Below are 27,108 nucleotides of genomic sequence, written 5' to 3' on the forward strand. Positions count from 1 at the left end.
CACAGATTGTGTGATGGCTGGAGGTGGGGGTGGCTCTGGCTGGCCTGGGAGGAGACAGGTGTCTTTGGGCCTCCCAGAGGCGGGGCCCCTGGAGCCTGTGATTTGTCAGGGAAATCTCAGCCACCTGCTCCCCTCATGCAAATGACCCAAGCCCCTGGCAGCTGCTCCTTAGAACTCCAAGTCTAAGCCCTGTCTTCCCTCACTGAGCTTTGCTGAGACTTAGGGCCGCCTGCTTTCTCTCTGACTCCTGCTTTCACAGCCTTGAGAGGGCAAAGGAGGGGGCCAGACCCCAGCCTGGGAGCAGGGTGCAGGGCTTCCCTCCACTTGAAATCCGTTGCCCACCCACAACAGGGGCAGACCTGTCCATCCTTCTCTGTGGGTCCCCTATACCTTTCTCCCCTGACAGGATCAGACCCAGAGGCAGCTGGTTGGGGTTTGTCGAGAAGAAGGATTATCCAGATCAGTCCTTTCTAATCTCAGCTCCTGCCTGTACCCTCCCATACTCACCAAACCCTCTTCCTCACCACCCTGAGCCTAAGGAGCACAGTTTGAGGTACGGACAATGGGGCCATCTATCACCCTTATATCCCGCCTCCTGGCCTGGTTGCTAAGTGGCGCTGACTGCCAAGATCATCACCATGGATGGGGGCCGGGACCAGGGGGGCCACTGGAGCTGTAGTTGCCTCTGCTCCTTTGCACCCCTCCCAAACCCCAACCCTTAATCCTCACAGCTTTACTCTAATCCTGTGGGGCCTGATGCTCTTATCTCTGCCTGCAGAGACTGACCAGGGAAGAACCCCTTCACCCCCTCCTCTCTCAGGGCTTGTGGTGGGGGCCGCTCCTCTCTATGTCCCCACACTCCTGCCCCCAACCCTCCTCCAGGCTGAGCTCAAGTCTCTCTGGAATCCGCACACCTCCCTCCCTCCCTGTCCTCTTCCACCCACCCCTACCAGCTGATTTCATTTGCCTGACATCGTGGTTGGCTCTACCCTTCCCTGTCAGGCCCCCCCCAACCCCCCGCCGGCCGGGGCCAGGCCAGGCCAGCTCCTCTGGCAGCAGAGCCTGGGCAGGTGACAGGCGGGCGCGGGCGTCGCAGCTGAGGGAGTAAGGAGGCTCCCAGGAACCGGAGCTGGAAACCCGGCTGAGGTCCAGCCAGAGCCCAAGTAAGAGGGAGCTGGCCTGGGCTCTGCTCTCCTGGGCTGGGGTGCAGGCAGGGCTCAGGTGGGCTGGGGCTGGATGCAAAGGACCCCAAACTTGGAGGGCCTAGCTGGGGAGAGGGTGCAGCCACCCAGTCATTTCCCTGTGTCTTGGAGTCTGGTGTGGGCACGAAGGGCAGAAGCACAGCCTGGTGGGGGGTTCCTCGACACCGACCCCATGTTCCTGGCAGGAGCCAGAGCTACCCCTCGACCTGTCAGCCATGGGGGAGATGGAGCAACTGCGTCAGGAAGCGGAGCAGCTCAAGAAGCAGATTGCAGTAACTCCAGAGCCCTCCCACTGGGGCCCCAGAAAACAGCTGGGGACATGAGGCAGTGTGGCCCAGGGGGAGGGGGCTGGGTTTGCTCTTGAGTGACTGGAAGTGACCAGGGACTTTCTAAACTCGGCTCGCATATTTGAGACCCCCAAGCCCCAGAGCCCCAAGTCCAACCTGGCCTGAAGGCCCATGCGCCCGCCACCCCCACCTCGCCCTTGCTCCTCTGATGTCTCCTTTCCCTGCAGGATGCCAGGAAAGCCTGTGCTGACGTTACTCTGGCAGAGGTAAGACCCCCGTTCCCCCGAAGGCAGGGCATGGGGGGAGGGGAAGGGAGCTCCCTGACCCGCAATAGCGCATTGCTCCGAGCATTAGCACAGCATGTCCTTGGAGTGAGGAAACCCATTAATTAATTAATTTGACCAACATTTAGTGGGACCTGCTCAGAGCCAGGCACCATATTGGATGCGAAAGATGCGGACACGGTTCCTATTCTCATCCGTAGAACAAGAGTCATCACAGCCCCCTCCCAGGGCCTTGAAGATGAAGAGGCGATAGTACTTTGTAAATTATAAAGCCCTTGTAGACTCTAGCTGCTAGTTTTCTATACTGTATTTTGTCAGTTCTAAGATGCACATTTCTTCACATTTTGACATCTCCGAAATCAAGGTGCATTCAACAATGGATCATCATTTCAATTAGAACTGACAGCATCTTTTCTTTCTTAGTGATGCGTCTTAGATTGGATTAAATATGTTAATGGTGAACACTTTTTATGAGCCAGATACTGGGCTAAACTGCATAAATACCTAATTTCATTGAATTTTCATGATATCTCTGTAAGGTAGGTGCTATGATAAGCCTCATTTTACACCTTGAGTAAACAGACTCAGGGAGGTGAAGTAACTTGCCCAAGATAACAAAGCAGGCCGGGCGCAGTGGTTCACGCCTGTAATCCCAGCCCTTTGGGAGACGGACATGGAAGGATCGCTTGAGCTCAGAAGTTTGAGACCAGCCTGGGCAACATAGTGAGATCTCTTCTTAATATATAAAAAAAATTGTTTTTAACTTTTTTTAAAAAGATAGCAACACAAGTGATGGCAAATCAAGTCTGTTCACTCTGGACCCCCAGCCTAAGTCTAAAATCTGGTTAGAGCTCAAGGGGCATAGTACCACAAATTTCAGGAGGTGTAGTCAGGGTCATGCTGATGCCCCAGGCACCCAGTTAAAAAGCTAGCCATGCTGCAGTGGCGGGTGAAAGCAGGCTCCTCTCGGCTTGGGAGAGCCAGCTGTGTGCATCTCTTCCCAAATCTGTTTCCAATGACCTCACATTGGCAGCTGGAAACTGGTCAAAGTGCAAGTATTCGTATCATGGAAATCACCTTCCCACCTTCCTCACCAACACTGGAGAGGTGCTTGCTAAACACTTAGCAACACACCCCTCGCCATGCATGCATCTCTTTCCCACATCGGTCTAAGACACCCCAGGGCAGAGACTTATTTCTCTAAGGCTGGGGGCCTGACTTAGAGCCTGGCACAGAGCAGGAACTTGTATAGATCAGTGGCAGTGACAGACATCTGGGCATGTAGCCTGCTCACCCTGATATTCAGTGCCCCTCTCTCTGTAGCTGGTGTCTGGCCTAGAGGTGGTGGGACGAGTCCAGATGCGGACGCGGCGGACGTTAAGGGGGCACCTGGCCAAGATCTACGCCATGCACTGGGCCACTGATTCTAAGTGAGGCTTGGGGGGGAACCGAGGATGGGAGGGCGAGAGCGGGAGTGAGGAAGGCGGGAAGGAGAGGCTTATGTGATATGGGATGCCCTCTCCCCAGGCTGCTGGTAAGTGCCTCGCAAGATGGGAAGCTGATCGTGTGGGACAGCTACACCACCAACAAGGTACCAGCCCTGCCTCCCCGAGCCTCCACCACTGCATCCTTCCTAAGGGTGCTATGCCTACCCTCCTCTGCCTAGCTGGGAGCTTGGCTCTGGTCCCATCTCTGCTCAAACCACCCTCCCTGCAGGTGCACGCCATCCCACTGCGCTCCTCCTGGGTCATGACCTGTGCCTATGCCCCATCAGGGAACTTTGTGGCATGTGGGGGGCTGGACAACATGTGTTCCATCTACAACCTCAAATCCCGTGAGGGCAATGTCAAGGTCAGCCGGGAGCTTTCTGCTCACACAGGTGAGGGAGAGACCCTCTCCTCCCCTCCTGAGGGGTTCAGGGAACCCTGGGTTTCCAGTGGGCTATGGCTCTGCAGCCAGGGCACTGTCCTTCTAACCGCCTCCAGGTTATCTCTCCTGCTGCCGCTTTCTGGATGACAACAATATTGTGACCAGCTCAGGGGACACCACGTGGTGAGGCTGAATGTTGCTGGTGCTGGGGCTTGGGAGTGGGTCTGGCCTTTCTCTAACAGTCTCCCTCCTTTTTGGCAGTGCCTTGTGGGACATTGAGACTGGGCAGCAGAAGACTGTGTTCGTGGGACACACGGGTGACTGCATGAGCCTGGCTGTGTCTCCTGACTTCAATCTCTTCATTTCGGGGGCCTGTGATGCCAGCGCCAAGCTCTGGGATGTGCGAGAGGGGACCTGCCGTCAGACTTTCACTGGCCACGAGTCTGACATCAATGCCATCTGTGTGAGTGCACCCCCCACCCCCACTTCACTCCAACTCTTTCCCCCACACTCCCCACAACACATACAGTACACATCCTCTGCCCTTCCCATAGCTTCCCTAGCCCTTTCTTACTTTTTTTTTTTTTTTTTTTTTTTTTGAGGCAGAGTCTCACTCTGTCGCCCAGGCTGGAGTGCAGCGGTGCAATCTTGGCTCACTGCAACCTCTGCCTCCTGGGTTGGAGCAATTCTCCTGCTTCAGCCTCCTGAGTAGCTGGGATTACAGGTGTGCGCCACCACGCCTGGCTAATTTTTGTATTTTTAGTAGAGATGGGGTTTTGCCATGTTGGCCAGGCTGGTCTTGAACTCTTGACCTGAGGTGATCCTCCCACCTCAGCTTCCCAGAGTGCAGTGCTGGGATTACAGGTGTGAGCCACCGTGCCCAATCTTCCCTAGCCCTTTCTTTCTTTCCTTTTTTTGGAGACAGAGTCTCACACTGTTGCCCAGTCTGGATGCAGTGGTGCGATCATGGCTCACTGCAGCCTCAACCTCCAGGGTTCAACCAATCCTCCCACCACAGCCTCCTGAGTAGCTGGGACTACAGGTGCATGTGACCACGCTTGGCTAATGTTTTGATTTTTGTGTAGAGACGGGTTCCCACTATGTTGCCCAGGCTGAGCTGGAACTTCTGAGCTCAAGCGATCCTCCTGCCTCAGTCTCCCAAAATATTGGGATTACAGGCACAAGCCACCACGCCCAGCCTATTTTATCACGTTTGCCTTATCATTTTTTCTCTGTAGAGAAATAGCCATAGATACACACACATACACACTTAGATGAAGATACACATTTTCTTTCTGTGTCTTTTGAAAGTAAGTTGCAGACATCGTGTTTCTTTATCCCTTAAGTACTTCCTAAAACAAAGCCCTTCCTTAGCATAATCACAGTACGATTCTTAAAATCAGGAACTCAACATTGACACAATACTACAGTCTACAGTCTATATTCAAATTTCACCAATTGCCTCAAAAATGTCCATAATAGTTAATGTTTTTTTCTGTCCAGGATCCAATCCGGAAACGTGCATTGCATTTCCTTGCCATATCTTTTTCGTCACCACCTTTAAACTGGAACTGTTTTCCCACCTTTCATTGTCTTTTATGTCACTGACATTTTTGAAGAGTACAAACCAGTTTTCTGTAGACTCTCCCTCCGTTTGAGCTTATCTGACATTTCCTTGCCATGAGATTCAGGCCTTGCATTTGTACTGGACCCTGTTCTTGCACACCCCGATCCAGCCCACTTGTGTCGTCTAGGAGTCCGGGACAACCTCCGTCCGCCCTTCTAGCCAGGTCACTGCAGGCAAGCCTTGGTGCTCTTGCCTGCGACAGGGAAATGATGCCTGCCTGCAGCGCTGTATAGTGCGGAGCAGGCGAGGGGCATAGGGAAGTCACTGGCACGTGGTACGTGTTGGCAGGGCTGCTTCTCACCCCAAACCAAGGAAGGGACAGGCAGGGAGGCTGAGAGCAGCGGCTCGCCCTGGAGCTGTCAGATGGGAGGCAGAGGGCGGGAGAGGCTGTGGGCTGCCCAGGTCTGATCCCTGACGCACTTGCCACCTGTGCCCTCAGTTCTTCCCCAATGGAGAGGCCATCTGCACGGGCTCGGATGATGCTTCCTGCCGCTTGTTTGACCTGCGGGCAGACCAGGAGCTGATCTGCTTCTCCCACGAGAGCATCATCTGCGGCATCACGTCCGTGGCCTTCTCCCTCAGTGGCCGCCTGCTATTCGCTGGCTACGACGACTTCAACTGCAATGTCTGGGACTCCATGAAGTCTGAGCGTGTGGGTAAGGGCCAGCCCTGGCTGCTGCTTCCTCAGCTGGAAGGACCCTCCCCAGCCCTCCCTCCCCATTCTGTACCCCCCATCAGCTCCCATTTCGGACTCTCTTACTGCTGTCCTTTGTCACTGGGTGACTCCACCCCTGGAATCCAGTACCCCTTGGTTCCCAACTAGGACTGTCTTCCCTCAGTGTTGCTCTAAGCAGCCTCTCTCCACCGTCCAATGCCATGGCTTCTCCCTGCCCTAGGAGATCTGTGGACCATGACTGTCCGGTCAGTTCTGGGTTCCTGGCATTTCAGGGGCACCCACTGAGAGGCAAGACAGCCTCAGGGAAACATGGAATCAAGGCAGAATCAAGGAGATCTGGAGTTGCCCGAGGGCCCTGACAGCAGCCTAGGGCTCATCTAAGACTAGCCTGAAGTTGGTCAGATAGGATGGCTTCTTCTCTATCAAGAGGCCAGGTGCTGATGAAAATAACACTGGCCAGGGGTAGAATCCAAATCCTAATTCTGTTGCTCACTTTCTGAGTGACCTTGCACAAGTCACTCCTCCATGGGCCTCAGTTTCTTCATCTGGAAACAAAGAAATAGGATGAACGGTTGTCTTCTGTTTTCCAGCACCTGTCAAGGTGCCCTCGGTTTTTTCATAGTAAACGGATGCTTCCAGCCTTTCTCTGTCTGATCCCAGCCCTCCCCCAACCAAAGCTCTTGACAGAGAACTCCCTGCCCTACAGCTAATCCTCTTTCAGTCTCTTAGCCTTCTTCAGGGGTTGAGCCCAGCCTACTGAGTCTAGGATCCCTGCATGCATGTGCTCAAGCACACATGCGCACACACACATACACACACGCACACATGCACACATACCCCCCCACACCCATACACACACCCATGCACGCATACACCTGCACGCATGCACACACTGCTTTCCAAATCAGCTTGGAGAGACAGGCTGACTCCTTTCCCTCTTCCTCAGGCATCCTCTCTGGCCACGATAACAGGGTCAGCTGCCTGGGAGTCACAGCTGATGGGATGGCTGTGGCCACAGGTTCCTGGGACAGCTTCCTCAAAATCTGGAACTGAGGAGGCTGGAGAAAGGGAAGTGGAAGGCAATGAAGACACTCAGCAGCCCCCTCCCTGACCCCATGTCATTCAGGTGTTCTCTTCTATATTCCAGGTGCCATTCCCACTAAGCTTTCTCCTTTGAGGGCAGTGGGGAGCATGGGGACTGTGCCTTTGGGAGGCAGCATCAGGGACACGGGGGCAAAGAACTGCCCCATCTCCTCCCATGGCGTTCCCTCCCCACAGTCCTCACAGCCTCTCCCTTAATGAGCAAGGACAACCGGCCCCTCCCCAGCCCTTTGCAGGCCCAGCAGACTTCAGTCTGAGGCCCCAGGCCCTAGGATTCCTCCCCCAGAGCCACTCCCTTTGTCCAGACCTGGGTGGTATAGGGCGTTTGGCCCTGGGACTATGGCTCTGGCACCACTAGGGTCCTGGCCCTCTTCTTATTCATGCTTTCTCCTTTTTCTACCTTTTCTTCTCTCCTAAGACACCTGCAATAAAGTGTAGCACCCTGGTACATCTGTGATGTTTGCCTTCCACTCTCTCCTGTTCCAAAAAGACCCAGGTCCCATTTAAGGGCTGTAATGTGTTACAGGTGCTGTGATAAGGGCTGGGTACTGGACAGCTTGTGGGCTTATGGGAGGAGGCCTGAGATGGGTCGGGGGAGAAGGTATTCAGCAGGTGGCTGGGGGACTGTGTGCAGCAGTTCGCTATGGCCTGCCTATGGTGCCCATGTGTTTGTACGGGAGGGTTAGCTTGAGAAGGAATCAGATTATAAAAGGTCTTGAATGCCAAGCCAGAGAGTCCAGACTTTTTCCTAAGGGCAATGAGAAGCCATTGAGGAGTTCTGAGCAGAGTAGTCACACGATCAGTTATGCTTCTCAGAAAGATTGCTCCAGATCTTTCAGAAAGAAGCAGTGTAGGTTGATGAAAGGGAGGGACTGGCACTGGGGAAACAAGGTAGGAGGCAGGTGGCAAGAAATGCAAGAGCGACAGGACAGAGGGGTTAGGGAGAGAGATTAGGAAGAGATTAAAGACGTGGAATCAGCTGGAACAGTGGCTCATGCCTGTAATCCCAGAGCCTTGGAAGGCTGAGGCAGAAGGATCTCTTGAGGCCTGGAGTTTGAGACCAGCCTGAGCAACATAGTGAGACCCTCTATCTACAAAAAAAATTTAAAATTACTTGGGCAGGCTGGGCATGGTGGCTCATGCCTGTAATCCCAGCACTTCAGGAGGCTGAGGCAGGCAGATCACTTGAGCCTAGGAGTTTGAAACCAGCCTGGGCAATATGGCAAGACCTCATCTCTATAAAAAAAAAAATACAAAAGTTAGCCAGGCGTGGTGGCTCATGCCTATAATCCCAGCTGCTCGAGAGGCTGAGACAGGAGGATTGCTTGAGCTCAGGAAGTTGAGGCTGCAGTGAGCTGTGATCGTGCCACTGCACTCCAGCCTGGGTGACAAGAGCAAGACCCTGCCTCTAAAAAACAAGCAAACAAACAAAATGTGGAATCACCAGGATTTAGTGACCAAATGCTAAGATATAGGATATTGGGAGGAAAGGATTCGAGATAATGGCCAAGGTTTGGGTTTGGTGGCTGGGTAGATAATGCTGTCATTCACAAAGATAGGGAAGAGGGAATGAGCAATAGCTTTTGGGGAAAGATCATAAATTCAGTTTTAGACAAACTGACTTTGAAGTACTTATAGGGCAGCTGGATAAAGGTCAGGTTTAGAGAGAGAGACCTGGAAGTTACCAGAAGATAGGGAAGTGATAGCTAAAGCCCTAGAAGTAAACACCTAGGGAAAGCAGGAGGAAAGGGCCAAAGACAGAGCCATAGGGACACCATGGTTTAAGGGAGATGTGCAAAGGAGGCTCAGAGCATCAGTGGGCTCAGGCCAGGGAACACAAGCTCTCTAGGCTGCCATTCTACACACAGAAAACTCGGTGCAAGGTTTACATATACCTTTTTAAAGTAACATTTAAAATTACTTCCTTTAATATAAAAGAAACACACAAGACACAAAGAAAGCCCAATAAAGCTGTGAGTCCCAGTTTGGTAGTTGAGGAGGAGTCTAAGAAAACAAGCCTTTCCTCAGTATCCCTGGGAAAGAAGGGGTGAGAGGACACAGATATCACCAGGCCCTGGGTGACTGCATTGCTGGGGCCACGCAGGGCCTAGCTCTCCACCAAGGGAAAGTGCTGATTTTCCTTGTCATGGTCCTGGCCTTGCTCCCATGCTTGTCCTCCAGTTTTCAGAAGTCGTCCAGTTCCAAGAACGGCTCCTTCCTTTAGTTCACTAACATTTTCACTTAGGGGTGAAGGCCGCTTACCCTGAAAACGGCAGTGTATGAGTTGGGGGGAGTTGCTGTTCAGGAGAGGGAAGATCTGGGTAAAAGGGTCTCCCACCCTCTACGCTGGATATCCTAGTAACAGCTTTCGGCTTCTCTTCCTTTACCTGTCGTAGTGTCAGGGTGCCAGGGGAGTTGTCATCCTGCAGGATGGTGAGGGGGGATCTCCCTAGTACCTTGCTGCTGTTTGGTTTCCATCTATTGCGCATAGAACCTGGGGTGGGTAAGGAGTTAAAGCAAGGACCCAAAACTAGGACTTACAGTTTATTCCTCCCACACTCACCCGTGGACCTTATCCCAAAACATTATCCTAGTTTATCTTCCCTGCATCTTGCCTTTAGATTCTGTACCTGAAGATCTGGGAGTCTCAGGGTCTCTTGAGGGCTTGTCGGAGCTCTGGCTGGCCACAGAGGTTTCTGTGGGCTGTCTTGCTTCCTCCTTGGAAAACACCTGTTTGGAGGGGAACTCAGTCTGGTTCCAAGGTGGCATCTGTTCCTCAACAGACAACTGGGTACCCAGAGGCAAGTCCAATTCAGAAGATAAAGGTGCCTCCGGGGGCAGAACAGGCTCTGGGGGAAGATTTGATTTAGAGTCTTCAGTTTCAAATACTTCACTCAGCTGTTTCACCAGTGGGCTTGGGGGGTCTAGAGGAAGAAAGTGAAGTGAACAGTGACCTCCTGATACACAACATTCAGCAAGGAGCAAAATATACAGGAACCTTAGGACACATGCCCAGGTGGGTGAGCAAGTGGGAAGAGAGAAATCAAGGAACTCAAGGCGAAAGGGAGCAATTTTTTTTTTTTTTGAGATGGGGCTTGCTCTGTCCCCCAGGCTGGAGTGCAATGGCATGATCACAGTTCACTGCAGCCTTAACCTCGTGGGCTCAAGCAATCCTCCCACCTCAGCCTCCTGAGTAGCTGGGATCACAGGCCCATGCCACCGTGCTTTTGTGTGTGTGTGTGTGTGTGTGTGTATTTTTTGTAGAGATGGGGTTTTGCCATGTTGCCTAGGCTGGTCTTGAACTCCTGGATTCAAGCGATCTGACCACCCCGGCCTTCCAAAGTGCTGGGATTACAGGCATGAGCCACGGCACCCAGCCTGGGAATAAAATATTGAGATAAGAGTGAGATGGGTCCGAAGCAGGAGAATGGAGGCCCCTTTAAGGGAGAATGGCTTCATGGACCCTACCCAAGAATAATAGATGACAGCTTCATCAGCATTCCCTGGGCCCAACACTTACCTCCACTGCTGGTCTTCATAGGTGTCCGCGCAATACCAAGAGTAGGAGAGCGGGGATCTGAGTCCTGGGCATGTTTAAGACCCTCCAGTTGCTCCCCTGCTGATAGGCCTGGCTGTGGAGAGCTCTCCACCTGTCAAGACCATAGGCTAGAACAAGTCTGGGCCCTGACTCTTCTCTCCTCTCCTCCCCATATTCCAGGAAGGAATTTCCAAGGCCCTCAGATATCCAGCCTATCCCACACAGATGGAGATTGCAGAATAAGGCCAGGATAAGGGTGGGGGCATGAGGGCTCTCTCAAAATCAGGTTAGGAAGAGGCCCAAGAATTCAGACATTCTCTGCCTTTCCCATCTGGCCCCGAGTACCTGGATGGGAGTGCGCAGGATGCCAGCACTAGGTGAACGGGGGTCCGCCACTCGAGCCAGATGCTTGTTGTGCGGCGGAGGCCGCGCTGGTGTGACTGGGACGCTCTTGGCTGAGCCCATCTCAACCAGGAGTTGCAGGGTGGGGGCAAGGGCCAGCCCGGGACGAGGAGGGAATGCCTGTGAGAAGCGACTCAGGTCTCAGCCCTTATCTCTTCCACGTCGGACCTTCAACCCTAAACCACCCTATCTTCCCAGTTTCCAGTGAAGAAACTTCCTGGCGGGGGACCAGAGGCCTCTGCGGAGTTAATGACTGCTGCAGCTGACAAATGGCTCGTTCTGGGCCTGCCGAGCCCTCTAACTTATTTATTAAATTATTCAAATCACTTACCGGGCCCCAATTCCACCTCTGGATGCACAACAGCTCGTGGCTGAACTCCCGAAGTTACCAGTTTCAAACTTCCCGCCACGCCCCCTGCCCTGACCCTATTGGCTGAGCCGACGTGATTCCATAGGCCCTCCACATAAGACCCGCCTCGAGCCAAAGGAAGCTGTTGGTCTGGGAGAATGTCTATCATGGTGACTGTGGATGTCAATGGACTGATGCTAGGCTTGCCCAGGGGTGATGCCTCCTTGATAAGGGTACTTCTGTTCAGTATCGGCCTGCGAGCCGTCCGTGGCAGGCTGAGGAGTGCCAGCCTTCGCTTTCGAGACGTCTCGTCTCAAGAACGAATTATTAAACAAAATAGAATCATGAGTGATTACACTATTATGCGCACATCCAGCTGGAGTTGTGATGGTTTTCCTGAGGCGAGCGATAGTAGTCTTATTGGTTAACAGCTGTATCAATCACTCGACACAACCCCCCTCAAGCTCCGCCTCACTGGATACCCCCTTTTCAAATACTAAGACAACTGCCCCTCGACTTTCCGACCGGACAGGTCCCCAGGAAACTTTCTGGAATTGACAGGCCTAAAACCGTCAGCTCCTGCTCTTCAATAGAAGGCACGCGAAGGGACTCTAAGAGTCCCGGAGCCGGAGCAGCTGCGGAGCCGCAGCAGCTGCAACTCCGGAGCCCACCTAGCTGCTCTACGTGCGCTCCCGCCCTGGAGGAGTGGGATTGGTTCTTTCAACCATCAATTGCCTTAGGAGCGCTTCTCATTGGCGTCAGTCAAGCGCGGGGCAGGGGCGGAGCACCGGCAGGCAGGCTCCGTCCAACTGCCATTCTCGCGCGTCGTCCCCGCGGCGCATGCCCCTAACGAGTGGCGCTCATTGGACGGGAGGGGCAGGGGAGGGGACTGGGAACGGTGGGAGCCGCCGTGTGTGGAGAAGCTGCTGCCGGTGTCATGGCGGAGCTGAGTGAGGAGGCGCTGCTGTCAGTATTACCGACGATCCGGGTCCCTAAGGCTGGAGACCGGGTCCACAAAGACGAGTGCGCCTTCTCCTTCGACACGCCGGTAAGCCCATTCCCCACGCCCGCAACGAGCACGACTTCCTTCCATCGCCCTGGTCATTCCGCCGGGGCCTGCAAGGCTTGGGCTACCGCCTCCCTGCGATGCACCATGGGACTTGTAGTCTCCCACGCTCCACTCTGCCGTTGCCTTTCATTAACTGCGGCTGTCGTGTGACTACCGTCCCCGGAAGCCGCCGCGCTCACCTCGCCAGCTCCCCGCTTCGTGGAGCACTGTGGGCATTGTAGTCACTCACTGCCTTCGTTGCTGTTCTAAGCTAGGGGCTCAGCCCGACCGTCGGACTACATCCCCCAAGTGGACCCTTGAGAAAACCTGGCAGTCGGCCTTGTCTGCCGCGCACGGCTCTCCGGGTTTTGTAGTCTCGTGTAGGAATGATGGGGACGACTCCCCACTGTTCTCGGCCGGGATTGGAGTTGGGGGGTGGGAACCGCAGTACCTAGGCGGTTAATAGTCTGGGAGTGGGCTCTCAAGAAGTCCGGTTCTGAGAAAGGCACAGTTAGAGAGCCTCCACCCCGTGGTTAAAACGGACAGGGGGCGGGGAGGGGAGGAAAGAGGAGAGGAAAGCTCTAGTCGTTTCTCCTTTGAAGTGAGCAATGGCCGCAGCCCCCACCCTTCCCCCGCCCCCCAGCCTATCACAGACAGCTGAGATAACCCCTTTTAAAGTATTCCTAGAGAGGTGGTTTCTTTCTTGGAGGGTGCTAAGGCCTCTTTCCCATCCCGCTCCCACTCTTGGCTAGTTACACAAAGCCACCTCCCACACCATGCTTCACGTTTTGCAGGCTCCATCCACCTGGTACCTCCCTTCCTGCAGTTCTGCCTTCCCTATGTCACCCTCAAGCCGAGGCCCTTTGGGGCCTGAACTGAGAAGGCAGCAGTTTGGTTGGGATCCGCCCCCCTCACCACCCCTCCCCTCAAGCTGCTGGGCCCTGCCCAGTGTATTCTGCCAGACCAGCTCATGGCCTGAAAACTGCAAGTCAGAGTGGAAAGCCTTCATTACTGCATCACCAGTACTGAGTAGAACAGCATGATCTGAGGCCCAGTTCAGGATCATCACTGTGATTTGTGGTTTGCTTGGTTTGCTAGGCTTTGATCTGGGCCTCAGACAATGTGCTGTTTCTCTGAAGTCTGGCTTTGGCAGAGGTAAAAGAGCACTGCGCGGAGCAGAGCTCCAGGGTTCCCAGTCCTTAGTGAAATCAGCATCTTTAATTTCCAACAGAGGAGTTTAATCACTTCAGAGCTCCCACATTCTTCCCAGGAGGGAAGGTTTTTTTTAAATTACCAGCAGGTGGTAGAAGTCAGTGGGTCCCTCTTTACACTTACATTCACTCTTGTCTCTCTCCTTAGTAACTGCTTTGAATAATCCAGAAAGGGTTTTTGTAATCTTCTGAAACTTTCCCTCTTTCACCCCAAGTCAAGAGATTTTCAGTGTGCCCTAGTTCTTTGCTAACCAACTTCCAGCCTATTTGGTTACCTTCAAATTGGGTTCATGGTAGAAAGAGCTTAGTTGAACTCCCTGGTGAGAAATGCTCTGTTTGTTCATGAACTTGCAGTGCACACTGTTCTAGGAAGTGGTACAGAGCAATCTATGGGACCAAGAACTACCTTAGACAGTGCACTATTTTTCATATCACAGCAGAGAAATGTTCAAGGCCACGGAGACTTTTATTCCTGGAAGACGATGCCTGTTGTTGCTCAAAGCCTTGGATCTGAGGGAAGACCCTTATTGTCTCCAATTTCCTCCTCCACCTTCTCCATCACTCCTTACAAAGGCACTGGAAAACTTGGTCAGCTTTGGGGGAAGCCCATCCTCCCTTCTCAGCTGTGTTTCTGGGTGGACACCCGTCTGTCCCTGTTTTCATGGATTATGTGTGTTCTAGCTATCTCAGCAAGTGTTGCGAGATTGTTGTCAGAAGGGGATGGCTTTGAGATTGGTGATTGTTGGGACTTCAGCAGGGATCTTATTGGTTGGAGGGGAGGCAGAGGAGAGAGGGCGGTGGCTATGGAATGCTGGACTTCATGATCCTTCCAGACTGGGTGCAGGTTTAGCTGTGAGTCCCTAACAAGTCATTGTTCCCCTGGAAGCCACACTTCAGCAGGAGAGGAGGGAGAAGACTCACAGTGTGGACCAGGGTTGGACTACCTGGTAGAATGTAGTAAAAGGAAGGTCTTTTTCGCTGGATGTTGAGTGTCACCGCTGTAATCCCAGCACTTCGGGAGGCCGCAAGTTAAAGACCAGCCTAAGCAACATAGCGAGACCCCACCTCTAAAAACAAAAATTCTAGGCATGGTGGCATGTGCCTGTAGTCCCAGCTCCTTTGGAGACTGAGGCAGAAGGATCACTTGAGCCTGGGAGGTTGAGGCTGCAGTGAGCTATGATCATGCCACTGCACTCCAGCCTGGGTGACAGAGTGCAGTGTCTCTAAAATAAATTTTTTTTTTTTTTTTAAAGGAAAGGTAATTGTGCTTGCTGGCACACTTGGATCAGATATACTGTTCAAGTGCTGGAATCTCTGCTCCTCTGGTCTGGAAGGTTTTCTGAATCATGGAGATCAGATAGGGTTTGTCTTAGGTGTCCCTGGTTTGGGTTCAGTGTCTGACATGAACGTCTTTCCTCTCCCACGAAGGGACCCTTTTTCCCTTTGAATGTAATCTCCAGCACTGGAAGTCCACAGTATTTGATCCCCATTTACTTTCTGGATCTGTTAGCCCCAGGAAAGAGGTGAAGGAAGTCCTCTGTAATTGATTAAAGAGCTCCAAAGCCCAAGAAGGAGCAGGTGGAAAGATAAATGGTGACTGCTGTTGCTGTTGAATGGCGAAGATGAGCTGGTGTTCCTCAGCCCCCTGATGTCCTTGTTGATTGTTATCAAAGTCATGGGAGGAAATGGGGAGAATCTTAGCTATGTCCCAGGTCCTAAAAGGCTAAATAACTTGCCAAGGGCCACACAGTGTTAGAGAACAGAACATTTCTTCTGGAACCCAGCAGTTTCTGACTCCAGGTTTTGGTTTCCTCACCTGGCCAGGCTTCATAACATCCTCGTGTTTTCCCCCTTACCTCTTGTCCTACAGGAGTCTGAGGGGGGCCTCTACATCTGTATGAACACATTTCTGGGCTTTGGGAAACAGTATGTGGAGAGACATTTCAATAAGACGGGCCAGCGAGTCTACTTGCACCTCCGGCGGACCCGGCGCCTGGTAGGGACAGGGCTGGGTCCCTCCTGTTGGACTCAGTTTCCTTTTTTCACCTACTTTTGTGTCATTAAAGCTTGGCACAGATGTTTTTTAGCTTTATTCCGTTCTGAGATGAACCACTACCTCCTTCCCTCCCTCCTGCCGACTTGTTCCTTCGCTCGTGCTCATTGCTGATCCAGCCCTTCCTGCTTCTTTGCAGAAAGAGGAGGACCCTACTACAGGCACTGGAGACCCACCCCGGAAGAAGCCCACGCGGCTGGCTATTGGTGAGCACCGCTGCAGTCCTATTCTTCTCCCTGAGCTGGTCTTTCTGGCTCTCAGCAGCACCAGGAAAGCCCCAAAGAGTGGGCCTGATTGATGGCCCTAGAACTCTGGATGGGGCAAGTGAGGTGCTGGCTCGGAGGAGGGACATTGACCTGTTGTCATTGCTCTACTCTCCCTCTTCTTCCCTATCCTTCCAGGTGTTGAAGGCGGGTTTGATCTTAGCGAGGAGAAGTTTGAATTAGACGAGGATGTGAAGATTGTCATTTTGCCAGATTACCTGGAGATTGCCCGGGATGGACTGGGGGGACTGCCTGACATTGTCAGAGATCGGGTATGACTCCCCCCCACGCTACCCAAGATTCTAGAGCAAGATGGGCCAGGGTAGTGGTGTCTTAGGCAGGCACTGACGAAGCTGAAGGCCAAGGGGAAGAAGGGCTTGTGGGGCAGGGGGTTGGGTATTGCCTCTGACCCTCTGCTTCCCCCAGGTGACCAGTGCAGTGGAGGCCCTACTGTCGGCCGACTCAGCTTCCCGCAAGCAGGAGGTGCAGGCATGGGATGGGGAAGTACGGCAGGTGTCTAAGCATGCCTTCAGCCTCAAGCAGTTGGACAACCCTGCTCGAATCCCTCCCTGGTGAGGCCTGGCCCCTCTGCCTCGGGCACCACCCCCAGAGCAAGGACAAGGAGCCCACTTTTCTGGGGGATCTGGTGGGAGAGAGGGTAGGGAGCAGGACAGGAAGGGAAACTTGGAAATGAACGAGACATGGGGATGGCCAGAGGAGAAGAGAGAGAGACCTTGGATTGGCAGGGGGCCTGCAGAGCCCCCTTTCTCTGCCACTCCCTCAAATCCCTGACCCACATTTCCGCTGATTGTCTTCTCCATGGGTTAGTGGCTGGAAGTGCTCCAAGTGTGACATGAGAGAGAACCTGTGGCTCAACCTGACTGATGGCTCCATCCTCTGTGGGCGACGCTACTTCGACGGCAGTGGGGGCAACAACCACGCTGTGGAGCACTACCGGGAGACAGGCTACCCGTTAGCTGTCAAGCTGGGCACCATCACCCCTGATGGAGCTGGTACAGCCTCCCCTCCTCCAGCCACTCTCATGCTTAAATGTATTTCATTTGTTAGTAATTTCGTGTGACATGTATAATACATGAATGCATTATCTTGATAAGAAAGGAAAATAGTCAGGTGCGGTGGCTCATGTTTGCAATCCCAACACTTTGGGAGGCCAAGGCAGGAGAATCGCTTGAGCCTAGGAGTTCGAGACCAGCCTGGGCAACATAGTGAGACCTCATCTGTCCAAAAAAGAAGAAAAAGAAAAAAAGAAAAATTGGCTGGGTGTGGTAGCTCCTGCCTGTAGTCTCAGCTACTCAGGAGGCCGAGGCAGGAGGATTGTTTGAGCACCCGGGAGGTTGAGGCTGCAGTGAGCTATGATTGCACCACTGGACTCCAGCCTGGGCTACAGAGACCCTGTCTCAAAAAAGGAAAATACTGCAGATGAGACTGAATTTTTGATTATTCCCCACTCAAATCCTCATCCCTTTCCTACCAAGCCTGTCTTACCTTATCCTACACAGGTAGAATCAGAATCACCGTTAATTCCAACCCTCACCCTGTTTCATCTGTCTTCCCTGACCGTCAGCCCCAGAAGGGCCATGACCTCACTCATATTACTCATATTCAAGGGAACCAAGAGGGTGGACCTTACTGGCTTTCTTTCTGTCCCCTCAAGTCCCTTCTGTGCAAGGGATGGGACGGTGGCCAGGCTAGTCCGGAGCCACTTCCCCTGATTCTCTTCCTGCCTCCTGCTCTAGACGTGTACTCATATGATGAGGATGACATGGTCCTGGACCCCAGCCTAGCTGAGCATCTGTCCCACTTCGGCATCGACATGCTGAAGATGCAGAAGGTGAGACCCCCTTCAACTTCAGATTCTTCTACTTCCTGCTCCTGTGAGGGCCCTTCCTCTTTGCCTGAGGCTGAGGTAGGGTTTTGGGGAAATCTTCTAGTTAACCCCATCCCCAAGATACACAGGCTTCTTTTAAATATCTAAAATAATTTATTCAGTGAATAGTACTGAGTACCTACTACGTGCTAGATGCTGTGTGAATAAGACACATGTGGTTTTTGCTTACAAGAGTTCTACTCTAGAAGAAAAGGCAGACATTAGTCACATTCCCAGATAAATAAGTGAATAGTTGCAAACTGTGGTGGGCACTGTGAAAGAGAGGCGGAGGGTACTACAGTCATTAACAGCAGGGTGACCTGGCCTAGTTTAGGGATCAGGGACATTTCCCTGAGGAAGTAATGCTTAAGTGACAATGTGAAGGAGGTTAGGGGTAACTTAAGGATGGGAAAAACATTTCAGGTAGAAGGAAATTTTATTCCTCATTCAAGCAGAGGCCTTGATGACTAATGGGCCTCTGGGACAATTATGTGTGGCTTCTAGAACTTGAACTGGACGACACTCAACATACCTCCCATGTTTGAGCCTGTGATTCCACAAATTCTAGGCCACAGTTGAGTATCATCCTAGACTCAGTGCGAGATCAAGGTAAAAACTACAGGGTTGAGTTTCTCACTCAGTCTGAAGTGCCCCTTCTCACACAGACAGACAAGACGATGACTGAGTTGGAGATAGACATGAACCAGCGGATTGGTGAATGGGAGCTGATCCAGGAGTCGGGTGTGCCACTCAAGCCCCTGTTTGGGCCTGGCTACACAGGCATCCGGAACCTGGGTAACAGCTGCTACCTCAACTCCGTGGTCCAGGTGCTCTTCAGCATCCCTGACTTCCAGAGGAAGTGAGTAGTGCCCTCTCCTTCCCCAGACCCCTCCTGGTCAGCACCCTCTGGGCATACTCCTCCTTCAGCTGCCCTCAGCACCTCTGTGTTTGATTGTAGTCTTAGAGTAGTTCCTATCGGCTGGGTGTGTTGGCCCACACCCGTAATCCTAGTACTTCGGGAGGCCAACATGGGAGAATTGCTGGAGCCCAGGAGGTTGAGACCAGCCTAGGCAACATAGCGAGACCCTGTCTTCTCTTAAAAAAAAAAAAAAAAAAAGAATAATTCATGTCACACTCTGGCTGACATGCTGTGAGGGGAGCAAGTTAGGGAGCTGCACCACCAGCACCCCAACACACAAACCCCACTGATAGTGCAGAGTGCCAAGTCCCCAGGCTCTGTGGCCTTCTGACAGACTCAAGGGTTAGCAGGTGGTCTTTATTTTAGGGCAGTGACATCAGATGAGCACCTAACATGGACATATAGCACTTGGGGAGGAGCGGGGCTTGGTACACTAAGAATAAAGGCAGGTTCTCAGCAGAAATGAGTTTACTTTTGAATTTGGGGAACAATTAGAATGTGAATGCTCAGAATATGTCAACAGGTTCTGTCCAATAGAACGTGAACTGCACTTATCCTAATCCCAGGCTACCTTCCCCTCCCTGGCTCCTCTGCCTCCAAGCGTGCTTGCACATTGGACATAGTTGCGAAGGGGAGAACAGGCAGGTTGCTGGAGAGAAGCGACTCCAAGGTTCACCCACAGCAACTCCCCACTCTTGAGGGGACCCCGTTCACAGAGTTAGTAAATGTTTGCTCCCTTCCCTTTTCCTCGGAGCTCAGGCCAAAGCCTCTCCAACTGTCCTTCCCTTGACTTTTAGGTATGTGGATAAGCTGGAGAAGATCTTCCAGAATGCTCCGACGGACCCTACCCAGGACTTCAGCACCCAGGTGTATGTAACCAGGTCCTATGTAGGAAAGCTGTTGAGAGTCACGGCCGTATACCTTCCTCCTCCACTCCTCCATGATCGCCTGGGGGGCACAGCACTTTAACCCCTGGCCTTTTTTTTTTTTTTTTTTTTTTTTTTTGAGATGGAGTCTTGCTCTGTTGCCAGGCTGGAGTATAGTGGCGCGATCTCGGCTCACTACAACCTCTGCCTCCTGGGTTCAAGTGGTTCTCCTGCCTCAGTCTCCTGAGTAGCTAGGACTACAGGCACATGCCACCACGCCCGGCTAATTTTTTTTTGTATTTTTAGTAGAGACGGGGTTTCATCATGTTGGCCAGGATGGGTCTCGATCTCCTGACCTCGTGGTCCACCCATCTCGGCCTCCCAAAGTGCTGGGATTACAGGCGTGAGCCACTGCGCACGGCCACCCTGGCCTATTAGGAGCATTCGGGTAACTGCCGTCTGGACGTGTTGTCTGTCTTGAGCTGGGTTCCTGTAGAATCTAAGGTTTTTCACGTTGTTGAGAGTTAGCTAGGGAGAGCCACGAGCAGGGGGTTGAGTTGGGGACACGCAGGGTCATTAGTTGACTGAAGTGAAATGTTTTTTTGGATATTAATGCAGGGCCAAGCTGGGCCATGGCCTTCTCTCCGGGGAGTATTCCAAGCCAGTACCGGAGTCGGGCGATGGGGAGCGGGTGCCAGAACAGAAGGTGCGTCTAGGACTCTGTCCCTTTCAGGCCCTGGGATTGTGGGGAAGCTGAGGTCTGGGAGATGTCTAAAGAAGGCCCCTGGATGGCCACTGAGCCCCAGCTGAGTCCCTGCCCTGACTTTTCCCAGGAAGTTCAAGATGGCATTGCCCCTCGGATGTTCAAGGCCCTCATCGGCAAGGGCCACCCTGAATTCTCCACCAACCGGCAACAAGATGCCCAGGAGTTCTTCCTTCACCTTATCAACATGGTGGAGGTAAGGGCTGGCAAGATGGCACACCCCTATCTTCCTGCAATTTACTTGCTGTCCTTCCTGCCCATTTCTCCCTCTATCAGCCCCAACCCAGTCCCATCCCTGAACTCCAACAGTCTGTGTCCCTGTGAACAGTGCTTGCACCTGAAGAGGACAGTGAAGGTGATGATCCTTCCCCTTGATGGGCTCGAAGCCCAATTCAGATTACGCCCAAAGACAACGATAAGAGAATACTTCCTGCTTATAAAGAAAAATACAAGCGTGTTCCAACACAGTCCTTCAGCGCAGGGATGGGGCCAGAAATGGGGAGGGGTCGGTGAATTAGGGAAGGTCTCTGCTCTGCTCTTCTGTCCCTGAGTTCTGAGTGGTAGTCTGCCTTCTCTCCCTGACTCTCCCATGAACCTTTCAGGCCCCATTCTGTTCCCTGGCTGCCCAGACCTCCCTACCCTGCCTCTTTCCCATAGAGGAATTGCCGGAGCTCTGAAAATCCTAATGAAGTGTTCCGCTTCTTGGTGGAGGAAAAGATCAAGTGCCTGGCCACAGAGAAGGTGAAGTACACCCAGCGAGTTGACTACATCATGCAGCTGCCTGTGCCCATGGATGCAGCCCTTAACAAAGGTAGGTTGCTCCATCAGCAAGGCCTTGGCACGGTGGGAGGCTAAGGTCCAGGAGGAATGCTTGGGCACCTGATGGGAGCACAGCCCAGCGAATGCCCTGCTCCACCAGCCAAGGTTCCAGTCTGGACCACCAGGAGTAGGTAGGATTAACCTCGCCCAGTGGACACTCAGCTTGTTAGCAGAGCTGCGTGGAAACAGGCGAGATATATTGGACATGTGTCAGGGGTGCTTTGGAAGGGTAGAGGAACTGAAATACGGACACAGAGCCAGTAGGGAGAGGCTAAGGAGGCAAAGAAGCAGCACCCTTCAAAGGATCCACCAACCCATTCTGTCACCAGAGGAGCTTCTGGAGTACGAGGAGAAGAAGCGGCAAGCCGAAGAGGAGAAGATGGCACTGCCAGAACTGGTTCGGGCCCAGGTGCCCTTCAGCTCTTGCCTGGAGGCCTACGGGGCCCCTGAGCAGGTCGATGACTTCTGGAGCACGGCCCTGCAGGCCAAGTCAGTAGCTGTCAAGTAAGTCCTCTGGTCGGGGCCTGAGGCTGTGGGTCTATGGCAGAGCCATCCCAGAGGACATTTCTGCCTCTTCCCTGTTCTTTCATCCCTTTGTGGTTGGAATCTCAGGGTTGAATCAGTTGGGCTGGTAAGCTGGCCCTGATGGAACCAAGGGGCCCTGGTAGGGGGGACACGGGTGCTGACTCTGTCACCTTGTCCTGCCCCAACCACTCCCTCTTCTGTGGCACAGGGTCTCTTTGTAGCGTAGCCTCTCTTCATCGTCCCTCAGTCATGGCTGAGCACAGGCATTTAGGATCAGCTGTGGGCAGAATTTGGATTTCCAGCAAATAGCCCCACTTTGTGCCTAGCCATTGGCACCTGGCACGAGTGTGAGACCTGAAAAAGTGCTTTGGTCTCGGGAGCAAGCTACCCAGCCATTTGCTGCTCCTGCCAGTGAAACAGCTCTTCCTCTGTGTGTGGGTTTTTTTTTTTTTCTTTAAATAGAAACAGGGTCTTGCTATGTTGCCCAGGTTGGTCTCTTAACTCCTGGGCTCAAGCAGTCGTCCTGCCTTGGCCTCCCAAAGTGCTGGAATTACAGGTATGAGCCACCACGCCTGGGCTTTTTTCTTTTTCTTTTTTTTGTTGACAGCCTTCCTTCTGGCCTCTACTGCTCCTCGTTTGCCGAGGACAGGCGTCAGACACCTGCCCGGGGAGGAGAAGAATATGGAGGATCTTCCGGGTTACTGGGACTTCTACCCATGAGGGGCTGAACCCCAGGTGGGAGTTTCAGGAGAGGAAAACCCTGGGGATTCTCTGGGTACCAGCACATTCTCTCTTCCCTAGGACCACAAGATTTGCCTCATTCCCTGACTACCTGGTCATCCAGATCAAGAAGTTCACCTTTGGCTTAGACTGGGTGCCCAAGAAACTGGGTATGGCTGCTGGAATGAGGGAGGTTACACAGAAAATGCTAGAAAAAGAAGGGGCTTTAACACATATAAACTAGTGTTTCTCAGAGTTTCCTCTGAAAGGGGAATAAAAATCACCTTCAATGTTTCAAAATGTATCTAGTTTGAAAGCACTAACTAAAAATATTAAAAGACTTCTTTGATTGTTATAGCTATGATTTACAACCAAAAGTGATTTTCGTGGTTTTTTTTTAATAATTGGTAAGATGTTTTCATTTTGATAATCTTGAAACAATTAATTCTCGTGAGTCTTACAGGTCCCTGACTGTCATTTGAGAACTCGTGATGTACCTTCATTTTCTAGATAAGGAAGTTGAGACTCACAGGAGTATAAACTCATTCTGTCTCACAAGTTCTAGGCCCCTGCCCTGTCCGTAGATTATCTGTGGTAGATCTAGGACCAGCATCCTGGCCTCTCAACTCCCAGGCTTAGTATTATTTGTCTTCCACTGGGACCCCTAAGATGGGTGCCGTGCTTTTAGCAGCTCCTCTTTACAGAGCAGTTCTGACATAGCGGGCAGGGAATTGAGGTTCCCGAATCACTTTCCAGGTAGGCCTCCGGGAGCTGCTGAGGTGACCCTTTTCCCACAGATGTGTCCATCGAGATGCCAGAGGAGCTCGACATCTCCCAGCTGAGGGGCACAGGGCTGCAGCCCGGAGAGGAGGAGCTGCCAGACATTGCCCCACCCCTGGTCACTCCGGATGAGCCCAAAGGTAGCCTTGGTTTCTATGGCAACGAAGACGAAGACTCCTTCTGCTCCCCTCACTTCTCCTCTCCGACATGTTAGTGACTCTTCTTCCTGCCTGTCTCTCTCCCGTGCTGATGGGGGCCTCTCTGCCTTGCGTCCCCTGCCCCTGTCCTTTGTGTTTCTCCTGTCCTCCCTTTCAAATTTCCTCTGCCCTCTTTGATTGACATGGGGCCTCCCCAGAGCACTCCCAGCCACCTTCTGGGTGTGGATGGCAGCAGTGCCAGCTAGTGGCCTCTGCCCTCGTTACCTCCCTGGTTTGGGCAGGGTGGGGGTATCATGCTCCAGAAACAGGGCCCGTTCTGCGAGAATGGGCAGGGAACCACATTACAATTGTGTGGTCATTTTGGTTTTGGGATAAGGTGCCAATCCATGGGAGAAAAATGCATGGAATGGGTGATTGGAAGAGGGCTGGGTCCTGGCCTGTGGGAGGGAGGAGGAGCAAACAGTGGCCCAATCAGTCGGTCCGTGTACCCACAATTCCCATTACAGCGCCCATGCTGGATGAATCAGTCATCATCCAGCTGGTGGAGATGGGCTTCCCTATGGACGCCTGCCGCAAAGCTGTCTACTACACGGGCAACAGTGGGGCCGAGGCCGCCATGAACTGGGTCATGTCACACATGGATGATCCAGGTAGGCTGGGGTGGGGAGCAGAGTGGGGCAGGGCCTCCATCCTCCCCCAAACACATCAACCCCTTCACATCCACAGATTTTGCAAACCCCCTCATCCTGCCTGGCTCTAGTGGGCCAGGCTCCACAAGCGCGGCAGCCGACCCCCCTCCCGAGGACTGCGTGACCACCATTGTCTCCATGGGCTTCTCCCGGGACCAGGCCCTGAAAGCGCTGCGGGCCACGGTATGGGCTGCCCCAGCTGAGGACATGGGGCCAGCGGGGAAGAAGGGAGTGGGAATGAGGGGCCATCCTTCTTGAGCAAGACCAAAGACAACAGGTGTGGTCTGGCCGAGGCTGGGCACCACTCTTTTGTGGCTGCGATGAAGGAGCTGAAGCCTGCGTTCACTGCTGGTTTTTTTGCCCCAGAACTTGTTAAAAATGTAATGCTTCTGTTAGGCCAGGCGCGGTGGCTCACGCCCATAATCCCAGCACTTTGGGAGGCCGAGGCGGGTGGATCATGAGGTCAGGAGATCGAGACCATCCTGGCTAACATGGTGAAACCTGGTCTCTACTGAAAAATAGAAAAAATTAGCCAAGCGTGGTGGTGGGTGTCTATAGTTCTAGCTACTTGGGAGGCTAAGGCAGGAGAATGGCATGAACCCGGGAGGCGGAGCTTGCAGTGAGCCGAGATCACGCCACTGCACTCCAGCCTGGGCGACAGAGCAAGACTCCGTCTCAAAAAAAGAAAAAAAGTAATGCTTCCTTCCTCTCCAAGAACAATAGTTTAGAACGGGCTGTGGACTGGATCTTCAGTCACATTGACGACCTGGATGCTGAAGCTGCCATGGACATCTCAGAGGGCCGCTCAGCTGCCGACTCCATCTCTGAGTCTGTGCCAGTGGGACCTAAAGTCCGGGATGGTCCTGGAAGTGAGTATCCCCAGGAAGCAGGACAGGCCTGGTGGAATCTGGTCAGTCTGCTACACCAGATCCCTCATTCAGGCAGCTCTGCCATCCTCAGGAGTCAGGGGCTTCTCTCCACCTCAACGTGGCATCTGAGGGTGGGGTTCTCTGACATGGAGACAGGCTCTGGACCAGTACCTGCCTCACATTCCCTGAAACTCCTGTCCTGAGTCTGAGCCGTTGTCTGGATCTTTGGGCCATCACTCAAGCATTCCTCTTCTGTTTCTTTCTCTGACCCCCTCTCTCCTTCCCTAGAGTATCAGCTCTTTGCCTTCATTAGTCACATGGGCACCTCTACCATGTGTGGTCACTATGTCTGCCACATCAAGAAGGAAGGCAGGTGAGCGCTGGCCACATGCGTTTTGAATGGAGAATGGTGGTGGGAATGAGGAGGGCCATTTGGAAGTCCTTGGGATAGCTATGGGAGAAGGTGAAGGGACTGCCTGATGGGGACATAAAGTGCCAGAGAGTGACAGAAGGTCTTGCAGCAGTGATTGGCCCAAGGGCTGGATCTGGCCACCAGCTTTTTTTTTAAATAGAGATGGGATCTCACTATGTTGCCCAGGCTGGTCTTGAACTCCTGAGCTCAAGTGATCCTTCTGCCTCGGCCTCCCAAAGTGCTAGGATTACAGGCATGAGCTACCGTGCCTGGCCAGGCCCCCTGCCTTTGTAAATAAATTTTCACTGGAACCTGGACACACTTGTTTATGTGTTGTTTGTGCCTGTTTTCACGCTGCGGCAGGAAAGTTAAGTCGTTGTGTCAGAGACCAGAGAGAGGGCCTGCAGAACCTCAGATACTATCTGGCCCTTGCCAGAAAAAGTTTACCAACCCTCTGCCTCCCTGGAATGGGTGGGGGGTGGTTGTAAAGGTACTGCAGGATCTGAAGACATAATAGGGTCCGTGACCCTTGTGAGGTTGTGAAGCTCTCTTAAGGCACGTGGTGGCTGGGCTGTGGATTTGGGGTACGGGCAGAGAATGTGGAGAGCACTTCCAGGGGCCATGTCTGAGAGACTACATGCTGCCACTTGGAATGCCCAGTTTGTTCATCCTTTTCTGTTTTCCCCGCTTACCCAGATGGGTGATCTACAATGACCAGAAAGTGTGTGCCTCCGAGAAGCCGCCCAAGGACCTGGGCTACATCTACTTCTACCAGAGAGTGGCCAGCTAAGAGCCCGCCTCACCCCTTACCAATGAGGGCAGGGGAAGACCACCTGGCATGAGGGAGAGGGGCTGAGGGACGGACTTCAGCCCCTCTGCTCTGTACCCTGTTTCCTTTTGTCCCTGGCAGCAGGGAAGAAGCTGGAGGCCGTGGGAGAATGGCTGGGCAGAGCAGAGGGGCAGCGCTAGACTCTGGGGATGGAGCAGGACGGGGACGGGAGGGGCCGGCCACCTGTCTGTAAGGAGACTTTGTTGCTTCCCCTGCCCCCGGAATCCACAATGCTCTGCTTCTCTGTGTGGCCCCGCCCAGCCCCCTGGTGTGGAGGGAGGGGTCTCGTTTGTGCGCGTGGGTGTAGCTTTGTGCATCCTCTCCCAGTGGAGCGATCACCTGTGCCTCCCCTCCCCCTTTGTTTGCCCCTGTGTGGTTGGTCAAGGAGGGATGTGAGGCAAATAGGGACCCCCCCCCCCTTGCCCTCCTGCCTCAGTCTTTCCCCCACCCTGTCTCTTCCTTGTCCTTCTCTGGAAAATGCCAAAATACACGATGTGAATAAAAGTACAACGGCTAAATTGTGTCCTGTTTGATACCTTGGGAGAGGCTTACCTTCCTGGGGTTAGCAGGAGGGCGTTTCAGAAAACTCCTAACTCTGGCCGCCTCCCCGCCAAAGGCAAGTCTCCACTTTTCACTCGTTCCAGAGCTCTAGGAAAATTGGGGTTGGGTGGGGAGGTGGAGTAGAGTGACTAAATGCCGACAAAGCCAAGGAAAGATGGAGTGAAGAGCCCTTCCCTGTCTTTAGTCACACAGGAGTCGGAGGATTTCCCAAATGTCCCTAGTTGCTAGCTGGCTTCAGGCTGGGACTCAGTCCCTGCAGTTCCTGCCAGGCCTTGCCAGCCGGGGTGAGGGTTGGGATGATCCTGGCGGCCTATGCCTGTGTGGGCTGCCCCTCCCCCTGTGAACCCTGCATTTGTCCCGCAAGTTTTCACTCAGGTAGACTCCCTGGGTACAAGGGTGC

The 27,108-nt window shown here is 53.1% G+C and overlaps 3 protein-coding genes across 16 annotated transcripts; 2 read left to right on the top strand and 1 right to left on the bottom strand.

Annotated features, from left to right (window-relative positions):
* The first annotated feature begins 94 nt into the window (after nt 1-94).
* GNB3 (G protein subunit beta 3) lies at nt 95-9,016 on the top strand. 5 transcript variants are annotated; one of them, XM_002822838.6, is made up of 10 exons: nt 95-1,163; nt 1,388-1,474; nt 1,717-1,755; nt 3,097-3,203; nt 3,301-3,364; nt 3,490-3,652; nt 3,759-3,825; nt 3,904-4,105; nt 5,709-5,925; nt 6,892-9,016. In XM_002822838.6, exons 2-10 carry the CDS (start codon nt 1,418-1,420, stop codon nt 6,996-6,998), a joined length of 1,023 nt encoding a protein of 340 aa, XP_002822884.2. In that variant the 5' UTR covers nt 95-1,163; nt 1,388-1,417; the 3' UTR covers nt 6,999-9,016. The 5 variants fall into 5 exon arrangements, with proteins under 5 accessions (XP_002822884.2, XP_054383878.1, XP_063568070.1 ...); XM_054527903.2 differs by lacking the exon at nt 6,892-9,016 and having other exon boundaries at nt 5,709-6,092; XM_063712000.1 differs by lacking the exon at nt 6,892-9,016 and having other exon boundaries at nt 95-1,474; nt 5,709-6,092.
* On the bottom strand, nt 6,374-12,068 carry CDCA3 (cell division cycle associated 3). 9 transcript variants are annotated; one of them, XM_009247382.4, is made up of 6 exons: nt 11,318-12,068; nt 10,930-11,106; nt 10,567-10,696; nt 9,662-9,895; nt 9,434-9,540; nt 8,939-9,309 (listed from the first exon to the last, which is right to left on the bottom strand). In XM_009247382.4, exons 2-6 carry the CDS (start codon nt 11,047-11,049, stop codon nt 9,154-9,156), a joined length of 747 nt encoding a protein of 248 aa, XP_009245657.3. In that variant the 5' UTR covers nt 11,050-11,106; nt 11,318-12,068; the 3' UTR covers nt 8,939-9,153. The 9 variants fall into 9 exon arrangements, with proteins under 9 accessions (XP_054383880.1, XP_009245657.3, XP_002822885.3 ...); XM_002822839.6 differs by having other exon boundaries at nt 9,677-9,970; nt 11,318-12,039; XM_009247381.4 differs by having other exon boundaries at nt 9,662-9,970; nt 11,318-12,039.
* A 118-nt stretch (nt 12,069-12,186) lies between these two features.
* On the top strand, nt 12,187-26,665 carry USP5 (ubiquitin specific peptidase 5). Of its 2 annotated transcripts, none has more exons than XM_024256292.3 (20): nt 12,187-12,383; nt 15,465-15,590; nt 15,787-15,853; nt 16,049-16,182; nt 16,337-16,482; nt 16,739-16,923; nt 17,668-17,762; nt 18,464-18,657; nt 19,515-19,586; nt 20,202-20,289; nt 20,417-20,542; nt 21,004-21,157; nt 21,495-21,669; nt 22,492-22,580; nt 23,208-23,330; nt 23,855-23,998; nt 24,075-24,220; nt 24,753-24,906; nt 25,195-25,279; nt 26,015-26,665. In XM_024256292.3, exons 1-20 carry the CDS (start codon nt 12,273-12,275, stop codon nt 26,106-26,108), a joined length of 2,508 nt encoding a protein of 835 aa, XP_024112060.2. In that variant the 5' UTR covers nt 12,187-12,272; the 3' UTR covers nt 26,109-26,665.
* The last annotated feature ends 443 nt before the right edge of the window (nt 26,666-27,108 follow it).

The sequence above is a fragment of the Pongo abelii genome, chromosome 10 (genome assembly GCF_028885655.2).
Source record: "Pongo abelii isolate AG06213 chromosome 10, NHGRI_mPonAbe1-v2.0_pri, whole genome shotgun sequence".
Classification (NCBI taxonomy): Eukaryota; Metazoa; Chordata; class Mammalia; order Primates; family Hominidae; genus Pongo; species Pongo abelii.

Bases quoted from the DNA above. Each gene is read 5' to 3' on its own strand.
- CDCA3 (XM_009247381.4), bottom strand. From the start codon at position 11,049: ATGGGCTCAGCCAAGAGCGTCCCAGTCACACCAGCGCGGCCTCCGCCG. The intron at 9,541-9,661 runs GCAAGATGCAGG...TACCCACCCCAG, and splicing joins TTCAGGTACAGAATCTAAAG to GTTCTATGCGCAATAGATGG. The intron at 9,310-9,433 runs GTAAAGGAAGAG...TGCCGTTTTCAG, and splicing joins GCACCCTGACACTACGACAG to GGTAAGCGGCCTTCACCCCT.
- GNB3 (XM_063712000.1), top strand. From the start codon at position 1,418: ATGGGGGAGATGGAGCAACTGCGTCAGGAAGCGGAGCAGCTCAAGAAG. The intron at 1,756-3,096 runs GTAAGACCCCCG...CTCTCTCTGTAG, and splicing joins CTGACGTTACTCTGGCAGAG to CTGGTGTCTGGCCTAGAGGT. The intron at 3,204-3,300 runs GTGAGGCTTGGG...CCCTCTCCCCAG, and splicing joins CACTGGGCCACTGATTCTAA to GCTGCTGGTAAGTGCCTCGC.
- USP5 (XM_024256292.3), top strand. From the start codon at position 12,273: ATGGCGGAGCTGAGTGAGGAGGCGCTGCTGTCAGTATTACCGACGATC. The intron at 12,384-15,464 runs GTAAGCCCATTC...CTTGTCCTACAG, and splicing joins CCTTCTCCTTCGACACGCCG to GAGTCTGAGGGGGGCCTCTA. The intron at 20,290-20,416 runs GTGCGTCTAGGA...GACTTTTCCCAG, and splicing joins AGCGGGTGCCAGAACAGAAG to GAAGTTCAAGATGGCATTGC.